Source organism: Electrophorus electricus, chromosome 18 (assembly GCF_041902795.1).
Source record: "Electrophorus electricus isolate QZ-2024a chromosome 18, ASM4190279v1, whole genome shotgun sequence".
NCBI lineage: Eukaryota > Metazoa > Chordata > Actinopteri > Gymnotiformes > Gymnotidae > Electrophorus > Electrophorus electricus.
Window position 1 is genome coordinate 2,037,501 of NC_137514.1, and position 15,000 is coordinate 2,052,500.

At 43.5% G+C, this 15,000-nt stretch overlaps 2 protein-coding genes across 10 annotated transcripts in view; one reads left to right on the plus strand and one right to left on the minus strand.

Moving 5' to 3' along the window:
* dnm2b (dynamin 2b) overlaps window positions 1–9,357 on the plus strand; it is a 20,547-nt gene extending 11,190 nt beyond the window's left edge. For 2 of the 9 annotated variants that reach the window (XM_081701342.1, XM_081701345.1), the window contains 9 exons: window positions 2,759–2,845; window positions 3,055–3,125; window positions 3,254–3,302; window positions 3,617–3,933; window positions 4,623–4,734; window positions 4,959–5,123; window positions 6,605–6,831; window positions 7,062–7,325; window positions 7,710–9,357. In XM_081701342.1, coding sequence (XP_081557468.1) covers window positions 2,759–2,845; window positions 3,055–3,125; window positions 3,254–3,302; window positions 3,617–3,933; window positions 4,623–4,734; window positions 4,959–5,123; window positions 6,605–6,831; window positions 7,062–7,325; window positions 7,710–7,779 — 1,362 coding nt within the window. In that variant the 3' untranslated portion in view covers window positions 7,780–9,357. Of the gene's footprint in view, window positions 1–684; window positions 824–2,758; window positions 2,846–3,054; window positions 3,126–3,253; window positions 3,303–3,616; window positions 3,934–4,622; window positions 4,735–4,958; window positions 5,124–6,604; window positions 6,832–7,061; window positions 7,326–7,709 lie in introns of those variants that run through there. The other 7 variants (XM_081701348.1, XM_081701349.1, XM_027018850.3 and 4 more) reach the window with 7 other exon arrangements.
* A 970-nt stretch (window positions 9,358–10,327) lies between these two features.
* Window positions 10,328–14,086, minus strand: tmed1b (transmembrane p24 trafficking protein 1b). Its single transcript, XM_027018872.3, has 4 exons — window positions 13,806–14,086; window positions 12,689–12,786; window positions 11,648–11,834; window positions 10,328–11,306 (listed from the first exon to the last, which is right to left on the minus strand). The coding sequence occupies exons 1-4, from the start codon at window positions 13,971–13,973 to the stop codon at window positions 11,088–11,090; spliced, it is 672 nt and encodes a 223-aa protein (XP_026874673.1). The 5' UTR covers window positions 13,974–14,086; the 3' UTR covers window positions 10,328–11,087.
* Window positions 14,087–15,000: the final 914 nt, after the last annotated feature.

Below are 15,000 nucleotides of genomic sequence, written 5' to 3' on the forward strand. Positions count from 1 at the left end.
AGAACCACTCGATGCACCGTCTGTTGGCTGTGTGGGCGAGATTCTTCCTGGCATGGAGGCACATAGACCACGCCCCTTTTCCCCAGCCAAGACCACGCTCTTCTTCCCGGGCCGTGCATGAGTGGACATGGTGACGACGGCGGTCAGGGCCAGGGGCATGTGCAGTACCGCTTTCTGGAACTGGGTCCCAGCGATAAGCCCCTAGCTTCCCCCATTTTACCCATGCACACACACACGCATGCACACACAGGAATGGATTAGGCTACACACTTTAGGTTAGATTAGGTTACACACTGAGTTTGAGTGTCTGTGTTTATACATGGTATTCACCGCATTGATTAATTTGATAGCCGGTCAGCTTTCTCCGTTAGATCTGTTCTACCTTCCATGACTAATGTAGGTGAGATCTGGGGCAACTAGGAGCTTGTCGGACAGGAGACCGTGTTTAGGATGAAAACTAAAACAAGTGCTCTCTCTCTCTCTCTCTCTCTCTCTTGCGCTCTCTCTCTCTCTCTCTCTCACCCTCCATGTGGATATCTTTCTTTCTTTATTATTTTTTTACTTTATTTTTGGTCCTTCCTTCCCTTTCCAATTCTAACATTCTTCCCTCCCGTTTACCCACTTCTACAAAACAAAACACGATCTTTACATCTGCCCCACCCCCACTCTCCCACAATGCCTCAGGACGGGCTTGTTCACCCCTGACCTGGCGTTTGAGGCCATAGTGAAAAAGCAGATCATTAAGCTGAAGGAGCCCTGTCTCAAATGTGTGGACCTGGTTGTGTCCGAGCTCTCTACCCTCGTCCACAAGAGTACCGAGAAGGTAAATGGAGGGACGGGGAGGGGCTGTGTGAAAAAAGATAGTTGGAATCGGGGGGGGGGGGGGGGGGGAAGCTAGATTAGATGAGAGGAAGTAGGAAGACAGATAGATACAGGTGTGTACTACAGGTAGAAAGTCAAGATGTACTAGAATTTGGTAAAGAGCAATAATTTACATTTTACTAAAGTCACCTTTACTATTAAGTGTCATAGACAGGTAGGTATGTTGAGTAACACTGGTGTTTATAGTTAGACGTGGCGCTAGGTCATGAGTGACACTGGTGTTTTATAGTTAGACGTAGAGGTCGGTTATGAGTAACACTGAAGTTTGTAGTTAGACATACAGGGTGGTCATGAGTAATGCTGGTGTTTGTAGTTAGACATACAGGGCAGTCATGAGTAATGCTGGTGTTTGTAGTTAGACATACAGGGCGGTCATGAGTAATGCTGGTGTTTGTAGTTAGACATACAGGGCAGTCACGAGTAACGCTGGTGTTTGTAGTTAGACGTGGAGCTAGGTCACGAGTAACCTTGGTGTTTGTAGTTAGACGTGGAGCTAGGTCACGAGTAACGCTGGTGTTTATAGTTAGACGTGGAGCTAGGTCATGACTAACGCTGGTGTTTGTAGTTAGACGTAGAGGTTGGTCACGAGTAACGCTGGTGTTTGTAGTTAGACGTAGAGGTTGGTCATGAGTAACGCTGGTGTTTGTAGTTAGACGTAGAGGTTGTTAACGAGTAACGCTGGTGTTTGTAGTTAGACGTAGAGGTTGGTCACGAGTAACGCTGGTGTTTGTAGTTAGACGTAGAAGTTGCTCACGAGTAACGCTGGTGTTTGTAGTTAGACGTGGAGCTAGGTCATGAGTAACGCTGGTGTTTGTGGAATGTAGAGGTCAGTCATGAGTAACACAGGTTATGTGTGGGTGCTGTTATCCGTTGCTCATGTGAGCCCTGTCTGCAGCCCCACTCACAGCACTGTCCCTCCCAGAATCCGCCTCCTGTCAAAAGAACATCCAATCAACGAGCTTGATTACCTGATCACCGATGTTAACCTTCTCCAATCAAATGCTTCATTTTCTTTTTGTTTGTTTTACTGCTGATTGCCCATTCTGTTGGTCCACGCAACTTCATACATTACTCCATCCCCAATGAGATCACACCAGGTGCTCTCTCTCTAGCCTTTGTGATGTAAAATCCCCATTTTTCCCAAATGGGACACAATGTGACCCACCTAAGCCCCTCCCCCTTATTTAAATTCGACTGAAATGTAGTGCTCTTTCATATTTGCAAATTATCAAAAATAAATAAATAAAAACAGCTTCAGTAAAACCCCAGAATTCTCAAAACTGTTTTTAAATTAGTCAACCAGTGAAATATGCAAAATATAAAGAAAAACAACAAATCTCCCAATTTCATCTAGATGAAAGGTGTAAAGCATTTTTTGTCTTTGCCTGCCCGCTCTTAAAACCTGTTTGGGCGTACCTGATCTTTGAACACCTGCATTCACACACCTGTTGATCGCTAATCCACTTGTCTGACACATCAGTATCTCTAAACAGCTTGCATGAACTCGTCTGTTCATCTGAGTTGTGCATGGACCCACCTGTTCATCTGCAAATTACCTGCATGTGCACACCTGCTGAATGACTAAACACCACAGTGAACCTATTCAGTGATTTTGTTTTCACAGCAGGACTGTACAGTTTGCTGTCCGTTAACCACTGCTGCAGTACAGCCCTTTGCCGTGTGAGGGGTTTTGCAAAGAATATAACGATCACCAAGCTCCCTGCTGCCCTAATTGCATGCTTGAATGCATCTTAAATTATTTTCTTTTATATAACCACTGAGCGTTTGGTAGTCTGTCCTTGTGTGTACCTGTGTGTGAGTCTGAGTGTGCTGATGTCATATAGTCCTGCAGTTGCATTTGTACGTTTCCCTGTAGTTGAGTTCCTACCCGCGACTGAGGGAGGAGACTGAGAGGATAGTCACGACCTACATCAGAGAGAGGGACAGCAAGACTAAAGACCAGGTGAGAGGATATATCTACAAGCACTGACTTCACAGTTCTGTACTGGTGAGAGCCAACATACACCAGTGTTGTGAGTGGAAGGTGACACTTTCTGTCGTTTCAAATAATCCACTTCTACTAATTGTGTTGAAGATTAGCAATGTTATAGTTGCTATGTATCTTTTGGTTTGATTTATTAAGGGGTATGTGTGTGTTTTTGTGTGCATTAGGTTATGTTGTTGATTGACATTGAGCTGTCCTACATCAACACTAATCATGAGGACTTCATTGGTTTTGCCAAGTGAGTGGCCTCAGACAACACTGTTCACCTTTGATCCTAAAGGTCTTGGAACTTGTAATGTAGCAGTAAGAGTACTTTGTCCATCGTGGTGTGGGTGTGTGTAATGTGTGATCCTTTACTGTGAACAGTGCCCAGCAGAGTTCTAAAGTGAACAAGAAGAGGACTGTGCCAAACCAGGTACTGCAGGCATTTACATGTACATTTACACTTTCATTTACATTTAAATTTACACTAACATTTATATTACACTTACGTTTGCATGCAGGCACTTTGACCTGTTCTCTCTTCAGCACTTTAACTGTGGGTGTGTCCATCCTTCTGATTCACTAAACACAAAACAACAACATAAAATCTCTCAATATAATCTCTAGTTTGTAAAACTCTTGGTAATATGGATGTCGTGTCTATGCCCTTTAGATTGGGTTTAGCCTACCTTCAGTCATTAGAATATTAATAACCAATTCAATCTGTCATATCTCCTCTTCATGTAGGTGATCAGACGAGGTTGGCTGACGATCAACATTAGCATAATGAAGGGCGGGTCTAAAGACTACTGGTTTGTCCTCAGTGCTGAGTCTCTGTCCTGGTACAAGGATGAGGAGGTGAGCGTGGCATCCTCTCATTGGCCTGCCTCAAAACGATCAAGAAAGTTTGTTCATGACAAAGCGCGCACGTGCGCGTGTGTGTGTGTGTGCCAGGAGAAAGAGAAGAAATACATGCTTCCTCTTGATAACCTGAAGATCAGAGATGTGGAGAAGGGCTTCATGTCTACTAAGCACACTTTCGCCATTTTCAACACTGAGCAGAGGTGTGTGGTGTATGCGTGTGAGCAGAGGTGGGGGGTGTAGGTCATTACCTTTCTTAGCATTCTCATAATTGACCAGTATGTGTGTGCAAAAGCATTCATGTGTGCATTTGTATTTACATTTATGAAATTTCAAAGTGCTCTTATCTAGAGTTGCTTACAAAATTGCTGTAGTCTTCTACACTGAGAAAGATCCTTAGCTCACACACATCAGTCCAGAAAGCCGCTTAACATACACATATTACACACACATTCATATCACACACACATCAGTCCTGAAAGCCCCTTAACATTCACATATCACACATATCAGTCCCAAGAACCAGGTCAAGTGCAAGTTTAAAATGTTACTTTGTGTGTGTGTGTGTGTGTGTGTGTGTGTGTGTGTGTGTGTGTGTGTGTGTGTGTGTGTGTGTGTGTATGTGTGTATGTGTGTATGTGTGTATGTGTGTATGTGTGTATGTGTGTATGTGTGTATGTGTGTGTGTGTGTGTGTGTGTGTATGTGTGTGTATGTGTGTGTATGTGTGTGTATGTGTGTATGTGTGTGTGTGTGTGTGTGTGTGTGTGTATATGTGTGTATGTGTGTGTGTGTGTGTGTGTGTGTGTGTGTGTGTGTGTATATGTATGTATGTGTGTGTGTGTGTGTGTGTGTGTGTGTGTGTGGGGGTGGGTGGGTGGGTGGTGAAACAGGAACGTGTATAAAGACTTGCGTCAGATTGAGTTGGCCTGTGACTCCCAGGAGGATGTAGACAGCTGGAAAGCTTCCTTCCTGAGGGCGGGAGTGTATCCTGAGAAAGACCAGGTACTTTTCAGGACCGTAATCCATGTCAAATGCAGAAAGCGTTTGTATTACGTGCAGCCTGGAACTGAATTGTTGTACTTACCTTTGTCTCATCACTATCTCATTTATATCTCCTATCTCTCCACTAGACCCCCTCACCCTACTTCTCTCGTTAGCTGGTGCATGTTTCTGTATTTTGACTCGTGCGGCAGCTCACGTGGGTGTGCTCTCCTCCCGGGTCTCAGGTGGAGAGTGAGGAAGGTGCTCCGGCTGACACCTTCTCTATGGACCCCCAGCTGGAGAGGCAGGTGGAGACCATCCGCAACCTGGTGGACTCCTACATCAGCATTGTCAACAAGAGCATCAGGGACCTTATGCCCAAGACCATCATGCACCTGATGATCAACAGTGTGGGTCTCTCAGACACACACACACACACACACATACACACACACACACACACACACACACACACGCACACTGTATGCACAATTATCATGCAAGTTGTATTTTTGTGGATTCATTTTATTATTGAACAACTACTTGAACAACTGCTCTCGATCAATCCAAAATGTTAATAAACCTCAAATCTGAAAATTCAAGAAAGTAAAAGTGAGGTTTTGGCTTTCTTAGGAGAATATCTATGTGTGTAGAATTATTGGGCATCTATTAGTGTGCAGAATTATTATACATCTAAATGAAAAACAGACATTTTCCCCTCTCACTTGTTTATTTTCATCTGTTAAAGTGATAATAATAAACAAACAACTCAAAATTTACAAATAAACATTTCTATATAGCCACCCTTCTTTTCAATAACAGTCATAAGCCTTCCACTAATGGAGTCTCTCAATTTCTTAATCCGTTGATTCAACTTTTTGTGCACCAACAACCACAGCCTCCCAGACACTGTTCAGAGAGCTGTAATGTTTTACTTCAACATAAATCTCCCGTTTAAGAAGGGCCCACAAGCTCTCAGTAGGGTTTAGGTCAGGTGAGGAAGGGGGCCATGTTTTATTCTTTCATCTTTAAGGTCTTTACTGGCTAGCCACGCAGTGGAGTACTTTGATGCATGCGATGGTGGCATCTGAATCAAAGTGGTGCTGTGTGCCCATTACTGATCCAGCCACGTGCCCATCCATCTGGTCTGTCAAGAGTCACCCTCATCTCATCAGTCCATAAAGCCTTTAAAAAATCTGTCTTCAGATATTTCTTGGCCCAGTCTTGTCTTCAGTGGTGGCCGGGTTTCAGCCAACCTTACAGGTGCAGGTCTGAATATGACAGCACTGGAGGATATTGCATTCCTGGTCGCTTCACATTTGATTCTTAAATCTTTGGCAGTTAATTTGCATCTTTTTTCTCGACATGTTTATTGTGACCCTGTTGACAAAACGTTTGATGGTTCTGTGATTATGCCCCAGTATCTTAGCAATTTTAAGGGTGCTGCATCCCTCTAAAAGACTTTTTACAATTTTTGACTTTTCAGTCAGTTAAATCTCTTTTTTGGCCCATTTTGCCTGAGGAAAAGAAGCTGCTTAATAATTATGCACACCTTGATATAGCGTGTTTGATCTCCTTAGGCCACACCTACCCTCATTACACAAATACACATCACATGATATGCTTAAATCCAATAGGCATTCAAATTTATACAGCTTGGAGTTGGAAAATATGAATGAAAATGCTGATGTGGTCAAATGACTGTCTTGCCTAATAACTGCACACAGTGTATGATGCATGTTCTGTCCTTCTCTGATATTGTCTTATCCTGTCTCTCTATCTGTCTCCCCTTCTGTCTCCTCTCTCTCTCTCTCTCTCTCTCTCTCTCTCTCTCTCTCTCTCTCTCTCTCTCTCTCTCTCCCTCTCCCTCCTTTCCCTCTGTCCATCCCAGGCTAAGGAGTTCATCCACTCGGAGCTGCTGGCTTACCTCTACTCTTGTGCGGATCAGAACAGTCTGATGGAGGAGTCGGCAGACCAGGCCCAGCGCCGGGACGAGATGCTGCGTATGTACCACGCCCTCAAGGAGGCGCTCCACCTGATCGGAGACATCAGCACCTCCACCATCTCCACCCCGCTGCCTCCACCTGTGGATGACACCTGGCTACAGAGAGACCCCAGGTAACACACACACACTTATAATGGATTCAAGAAGTATACAGACCATTGTATTGTGTTGTGGATTTGATTTTGGATGGGTACAATTGCCATTTTTATCCATCAATTAAGGTGTGTGCTACACACGCCCCTTCCTAATTCATTTCATTTGCAGAAAAAGATTTGGGTTCAAGCTTTTGTATCTCTCCCTCTCTCTCTCTCTCTCTCTCTCTCTCTCTCTATCTCTCTCTCAGCCCTCCTGCTCAGCACAAGCCTTCTCCAGCAACAGCGCCGCCACCTGGGCGCCCACCTGCAGTGCGGGGCCCCACTCCAGGCCCACCTCCTGCAAACCCTGCCCCTTCCTTTGTAGCCCCACCTATCCCCTCCCGTCCTGGTCTGCCTCTTGTTAATGCAAATGCCTATGGAGGTGGGACTCTGGAGCCATTCCCCGCCCCCCCACCTCAGATCCCCTCTCGGCCCACAAGAGTGCCACCCTCCCTCCCACCTGGAGTACCCAGGTAGGACCTCCGTGTCTACAGAGCTGTCAAAATGTGTTCACCTTCCACGCTGCCATGTGCATACACTCATTCACACGTGCACACACACACCCACAGCTGTGGTCACACCAAATGCGACTGAAATTGGCCTGAGGCAAAAACAATACTGAGAGGAGAGATGAGAACAGGAGAGGTGAGGATACTGAGAGGAGAGATGAGAACAGGAGAGGTGAGGATACTGAGAGGAGCTGTTGGTTTTTCACACATGAATAAGAGGAAGAGACAGGGTGCAGTGTAATAAAACTATTCCTTTATCTCTGTCTACTTACATAAAACCTTTTGTTCTGTTTCTCTCCGTCTAAATGTATTTGCTGTCTCTCTCTCTCTCTCTCTGTCTGTGTCTAGCAGAAGACCTCCAGCAGCTCCTAACAGACCCACTATTATCCGCCCATCAGAGCCGTCCCTGTTGGACTAGAAGAAAAACACACACCACACACACACACACAGCGCTTATGGTGTGGGTGTGTGTTTTCATTATAACTAGCATGGGCAAGAGTATGTGTGCACGTGCGTGTGCTGGGGAGATTTTCAGCCCATATCTTGCCATTCTGCAAAGCACTTAGATTATTTTGTAAGCCGACTGGATTAGTCTGATTATCTCGTAAACTGATTGATTAATTCTTTACTAAAACACACTTTTTCATATTGTCATAAAAAGTGATTCCTGCAAAACCTTTATTGAGCTTTAAATATCTGATGGGGAGTCATGGATGGAGAAGGGAGAACAGTAATCAACATTAACAAATCAATAGTGTAACATGGCTTGTTGCTCAGCTATTTAAATATGAAATATGTATCATTTCTTGACTTTTTTTCCCTATCCTTTGAAAATTAACCTTTTTAGATATCTTCACAATTTTCTTTTTGTAAGTTTCTGTCCATGCCATAGCACACGCGTGCCCTATTGACTAATAACTGCCATATATTGGGGATTAATATCTCATCCCTGTGCCTTAGACACTAATTAATGACTCATCACTGTGCCTTAGAGGGGAATTACTATGTTAACAAATGCATTTCAAACTAACCAAAACATATCAGAATTACTAGAAAACTATGTTAATTAATTATTTTTATATGTTGATATTGGCCTGCTGTGCATAATTTTCTATCTTACCCTCTGATATGCCACTACACTATACCACACTACTAATTATTAATCCCAACTGGAAATGAGTCATGTCTTTTACAACTGCCTTAAGTATAACACTCCGTTTTTGGTTTGTTGAATTGTTTTTTTACTTTCCAAATGTGCTTTGTAAATGTATTTTTACCATCTGAGGTGTATGTACATATTTATAATTCTTTGATGCATATCCTACACCTAACTCTGCAGGAATTTTTTTAACACAATGGATTGACTTTTTTTCTGAAACCTTTTGACCCAGGGAATATTCATTACCTAGCACACCTAGGAGAGAGAGGTTTAATGTGGAGCTGATCTGCCACTGTGTGCTGAAGTCCACTACACCAAATCCCATGACCTGAAGGTTACACCCTCCCTCCCTGCTGATCATGTTTGACCAAGTGCTTTACTTGTGGGTTCAAAGTTTGTGCTGAGACCATTATGCAGTTAATGATGCGATGAGGTACAGTGAGTCCTTTGCCCTGAAGCCCATTTCACATCTGGGCCATAGACAAGAGCTTGTGAAATGTGTCTGTAATTTCAATTACTTAAAGTATTGGTTTGTTTGCTTCTACAGAAATACATATTTGTGTACTTATTTTCCCATAGTCTAAGTGCAAATTGCACCACATGGTGGCTTTTCATGCCTGCCTGGGTGGGGGTTGGAGGTTTTGTTTTGTTTTTTTTTGGTTTGTTTGTCTGTTTTTGTTTTGTTTTAAGACGCTGTATGACATCTTGAATTGTATTTTGATTGTCTTAAGTGCCTCCTTTAATAAGTGCCTCCTCGCTGAGAAGAATGATGCAGACAAATGTAAAAAGAATGAGTAACTGGAAAAAGGGTTAAATAAATGAGATTTAACTGCTTAATCTGGTCTCCTCTCAGCTGTTCTGGAGCTTCAACATTTTTGCTGACAATCGTCCTTTGATTTTAATTATTATTAGTAGTAGTAGCAGCAGTATTGTACTGGTACAGTTTAAACTGTATTCCCTGGGCTGGTTGTTTCTGTGGGGGACAGTTCTCACCAGAGTGGCGACACTAGCATGGTGGTGGCATGGCTATTGGGCACAGCTGGTTGTGCTATCACGCAGAGCAGGACTCGTAATCAGTGCTATATTATTGATCTGCAGTGTTTCAGTTGATTAGATAATGACTTACAGTCCAGTCACCCAAATAATAAAACTCAAATGCTACAGCTTTGTCAGACACGGCTTTAACATCTTGGTATGGTCCCAAAACATGGATGAGTAATAACCAAGATCAGACTCTTGGATTAATGACATTCATAGGCTTTCATACATTTTCAGCAACATATTCAGCCCCAGGTGACCTAAAAACACTGTCCTGCATTTATAATTAAGGATCACAAAAATTTGGTTAATGTACTTGACTAGTAATCACAAAGATATTAGTTCAAGCCCCACTACCACCTGAGCATGGCAATTAACCCTAAATTGTTTAAAATCAGCCATAATTGTAAGTTGGTTTGGATAAAACATGTCAGCTAAATGCAGTAAATGATGGTAAGCAACTGAATAGCATTAGTATGTAATATGACAGAAGAATCACAAGGGGGCACTCTAGTCCTGACTCACAAAGTGTACAGCAGTTTGAAAGGCCTAGTACCGCTCTTGGGGAAACAAATCAAGGAAAGAACAGACCAGTAACTCCTCAGTGTTTAGTGAATTTGAGGCCTAATAAGTATGAGCACTCTACCATCGGCTTTGTAAATTATGATTGACATCAAAGGCAAGCATGAGAAGATTGTGAGTCATTGGGGTCTTGACCTGCATCGTCTTTCCCCCCCATTTAACATCCCACATAAAAAAAACAAGGAAACAATGTTAGATGTTTTAATTGTTTTAAATTTCTACAAAAAAGACCAATTCTGCTGCAGCTTGCAGATAAACAGGCCATTACCATGGCAACTACCTCATTTTGATTTCAGCTCCAACATGGCAGTGTAGGTCATGACCTGGCAGGAGGGACGCTGGGAGGTATCTGGACACACTACAGCAGGGAGGTCAAACAGGAAAAGTCCAATCCACATTTTAGAGCAAGAAGTAAAATGCCAACAAAAAATAAGACCCAAGAAACAAAAGTTCTGTTGTTTTATAGACTTGATGAAATTCTAGTTTCAAACTACATCAAACATAGCAAATTTTTCAGTTGAAAGTAGTTTGTTTTTTCTATCAAGTAGGGATACGCTGTAGGGATGACTCAGTGTTAAACTGTGTGCTGTGTTTGGCAGAGCGAGTCAGCATCCTTGGAGAACGATTACAAAACATATGGTTCTAGATTCCTCCCTTCATATCCTCCCTTTAGTCATAGACTGGTCACAGGTTGTAGGTCAGTGATGAGGGCTCATGAATGCGGAGGTCCTGATCCTGTAGCCACCACGCTGTGCTTTAAATGCTGGCATCATTTGAGCCATATCTCCCCCTCCATTCCTGGGAATGGTCTCTCACAGGCAAGGCTAAACAACAGCAACATCAGCAAAGCCTCTCTCTCCTCCCAGCCTGGGCCCCCATCACCCCGCCCATCATCGTGCGTCACAGTCCCACGTGGTGGTTTGCTGGGTGAGGAGGGAGGCATGTACTCAGGAGCGGACTCTCCTCCTGTCGTCGAAGAGGCGGCGGACTGTGTATACTTGAGTGATGGCCACCATCACCATGACTACCAAACAGGCACAGGACCAGAAGGAGACTCGCCAAAGGTTGTCCTCCAGCAGGTTACGGTCGCGTGCTTCGAACGCCCGCAGCACTGTCTGCATTTGACGACTGCGCTCCAGCTGCCTGTGCACGGAGTCTATGGATTCCTACAGGAACACAGAGAGACAGACAAACAATCACCATAGACTCAGAGAGAGAGAGAGAGAGAGAGAGAGAGAGAGAGAGAGAGAGAGAGAGAGAGAGATACAAATACAAACTCCATAAGACTCCTACAGGGACACACAGGGAGAGAGACACATACATCCCTGCTCTCCTCACTCAAACAACACAGTAGCACAATTCATTTTTCAACCGATCCGCACTTGTTATTTTAATATTATTGGGGACTGGTGAGCATGGATAAGCACAGTCATTAAAACAACACTGATTAAACATCTTTCCTTCAGGTCGAGGCGAGTGTTGTCCGCAGATTCTGCTGACGTCTTACCCGGATATCCTCCAGCTTGTACTCCAACAGGTTCTCAGGGTCAGCAAGTCCCGCCCACTCATCATTTGGTCCATCATCATTGGCCGCACTCTCCAGGATGATTTCAAAGAAGACCATCTTCTCGGAGAACCGGCTAAAGCTGTTGTCAAAGCAGATTCGGTAGTCGCCATATTCCGTGGACTCCAACCTGAAACCCAAGCAGGGAGCTTTAGTGTCCTGAGACATCTCACACTCATATGATCCACACAGTGAGCCGTGCCTGAGCACTGAAGGCCTGACAGTCATTGCTGGCTTCTGTGTCCTCCTATACAACCCAGAATCGTAGCAAGATGGGATGTGATGTCTGGCACACTGATCCTAACGTCTGGGCATACTGATCCTGACTATCTGACTTCCTGTTTCTAAACAATGTTATTCATTACCCACACAGACAACTTTATGTCAAATGTGATGCTGTGTTCATGGGAAAACCCCAGAATGATCAGCTGGAGAGGAGAACAAAGGACATCAATCAGCTGAAGCCCAGTTCCACCCAGGAAAACATCAGCACAACCTGCTCTATCCATCATCCATTTCATCCAGGATATTTATGGGATATTAATCAGAAATCTATGACAGCGATGTGTTATATAAACAGCTCATCAGAAAACCCTGAATTAATACTGGGGATCCACCACTTGAATTAATACTGGGGATCATCTGGCCTGATATTTGTCAGCCTAAACAACAATATAAAATAATGCTTTGATTTTTTTTTTTGAGAAGAAAATTTCATATTTTGAGAACTAAATACAGCAAAGAATCAAAATAAAACAGTTTCCAAACTTCATATGCAATGAGAATTACAAAATGGTGATTAAATGGCCTTTTTCATAATCTTGCATCTTTTCAATCAAGTTTTAGTAAAAACCACAACTAAATTAATGTATAAAATGGTGCAAAAAAGTCTTGTTTTTTGTTTCATTTTGGTGTATCATTTGCATCCATAACTGATAAAGACAGAGAGACACTGATGTGTAGCTGTGAGCTGAGAAGACATACATGTGAACGCCATCAGAACGCCGAAACTCTGAGATAAGCTGGAAGCCCTGAGGAGAGAAGATGCTAAAATCCACATCCATGCCAGCCCCTGCAATCACCTGCAGCAAACACACACTGATTAATACAGTACATATAACCATCTATGATTGCTCCAATCACAAACACACACACACACACACACACACACTATACACATTCAGGTCTTGCCACTGCACTCATTTGGAGATCACACATACACATGCTAAAGTAAGACTATTGTCATGTGGTTACATACCTGCCCCTGAGCCTGAGCTACAGTTTCACTGTACCTTCAGTGCCGGGGTGCTCAGTGCCTGAGCAGGTGTGTTAGAGCAAAGAGGAAACCGACATGTGCACTTCGTGGCAATTTGTGATGCAGACTGCCAATCAATCATTAAGAAAATACCCGTAAACACATGCAGGTAACAGAGGCTGGAGAAAATGACCAAGCTTCCACATAACAGGCTGTGTTGAGTATGATCCGTAGGTGTGCAAAGAGTGTGCGCTTGTGTGAATAAACACTAAAAACAAGCACTGCAGGGTTTGGTGCTTACCTCCACTTTAACACACACGATTGCACCCATTAGTGTCTTAGCTGCCTAGTACAGAGGTGTGCTTCTACCAAGACCGGAGTCCACGTTTTTTAGTGTGCATGCACCCAGCCTCGCTCTCGCGCGAGGTCGTCTCATCCGGACGTGAAGCAGGATATCCAGAGCTCGAGACGCCTCTTAAGCAAACTCCGGCCAACTTACACACGCGCGTGGCGGAAAGCAGCGCGCGCGCTTCGCTACGGGGGCGCGCGCGAACGCGCCGCACTACAGATCGCCAGTTTACATTTTCGCCTCTTTTGCATCAGCCTGTGAAGGCAGCCTGCACAATTCCTTCGTCTCATCTATAATGTTCATTAATACGTTCAACTGCCTTTCGCAGAAAACAAAACCGTGGTTTAATTTAGGAGTGCAGTAATGAGCCTTATGGTTAGCCAACATTCGTTTACTAAGCTGGTGCCTCCTAGCTGCTCGGCTGCAGGTCTCATTCCCGCTAAACGCGTGGAAACGTGCAAACGCAAAGGTAAAGGTATAAATGTGCGGACAGTCACCTGGTACTCCACCTCCAGCGTCCCGTTCCTCTGCGCCGTCTGGAAGAAACACTCCGCCGCTCCGGCAGGCAGAAGAAACGTCAACTCGCTGTCTCTGTTCTGGTTAAAAGAAGCCATAACCGCCACGAATGACATCCACACAAAAGCCTGCTTCACCACAGCAGCCATGGCGGAAAAGTGCTGTAAACATAAACCGAAAATAATAAAAACAACAACATCAGCCTCGTCGCACCATTTCTCACAGCTTGCTTAACACTTCCGTAGACTTTTAACTTTTTGGTCGTTCGACGCAGAGCTTGCAGCCAATCAGAGGGCGCGGAGTGTCCATGCCTTGACCAATCGCAGCAGGAGCTCCGTGTTTTGTAAATGACGCATAAACTCTCTATAACAGTCGTAATAAACTTATTCTAGAAATAAATAAACTATAAAAACTGCAGCTATTCGACGATCATTTAATTAACTTCTTCTGTGTTATATGTGTTTTTAACCCTCCTGTGAGCTTTCAGATCAAAATGTAAAGGGCGTGTTTTTATGTTTGTTTTTGTTTGCTTGTTTGATGTTTGCTTGTTTTTTCATGCATTTTGTTAAATCTTATTTTGTTAATTTATATTAGACGTTGAATATATTGCCGTATAGCTGAATGGCGAATGTCTCTGAAGAATTTGTTAAATAGGTTACCATCCGGTTGTTGTTTCGTTTCTCATTGAGTTTTCATAGCCATTTAGAGTCTTACGCAGGTCATTTTAAATTGTGGAAAGCACTGACTAACCTGCGATTAACTCTACCACAACAGGCAGAGGATGTACTACTATTTTTCTGTCACTAGATGACGGCAAGGTATTTACACACAAACAGTCTCACGTGCTCTCAATCTATAAAGTTCTATTTTTCTCCTTCTCTGATGCTCTTTCTCAATTCAATTCAAGTCAGGATAAGTTTGTTAACAAAGCCATATGTGGTACACATTGAAAACGTATTGGAAACAGGATGGAAAAATTAGTAATCGTGCTAATAACAATAATAGGTGCATAAAATTGCAATTTTCAATACCAAGTAAATACATAAATAAATAACAGCCACTGCATTTCTGTTTTGCTGAGGTGCTGAACTTATTAACAGGATAAGATCTATGGTGGTGTCAAGTGTTTGGTGTGTCATTTCTGTTGTGTTATCTTTTCTTTGATGTGCGGTGTTA

Excerpts from the sequence above, each read along its gene's own strand:
- tmed1b (XM_027018872.3), bottom strand. The coding sequence starts at position 13,973 with ATGGCTGCTGTGGTGAAGCAGGCTTTTGTGTGGATGTCATTCGTGGCG. Across the intron at positions 11,835-12,688 it reads CGTTCTGATGGCGTTCACAT|GTTGGAGTCCACGGAATATG; the intron begins GTATGTCTTCTC and ends CTTGGGTTTCAG. Across the intron at positions 11,307-11,647 it reads ACAAGCTGGAGGATATCCGG|GAATCCATAGACTCCGTGCA; the intron begins GTAAGACGTCAG and ends GTGTTCCTGTAG.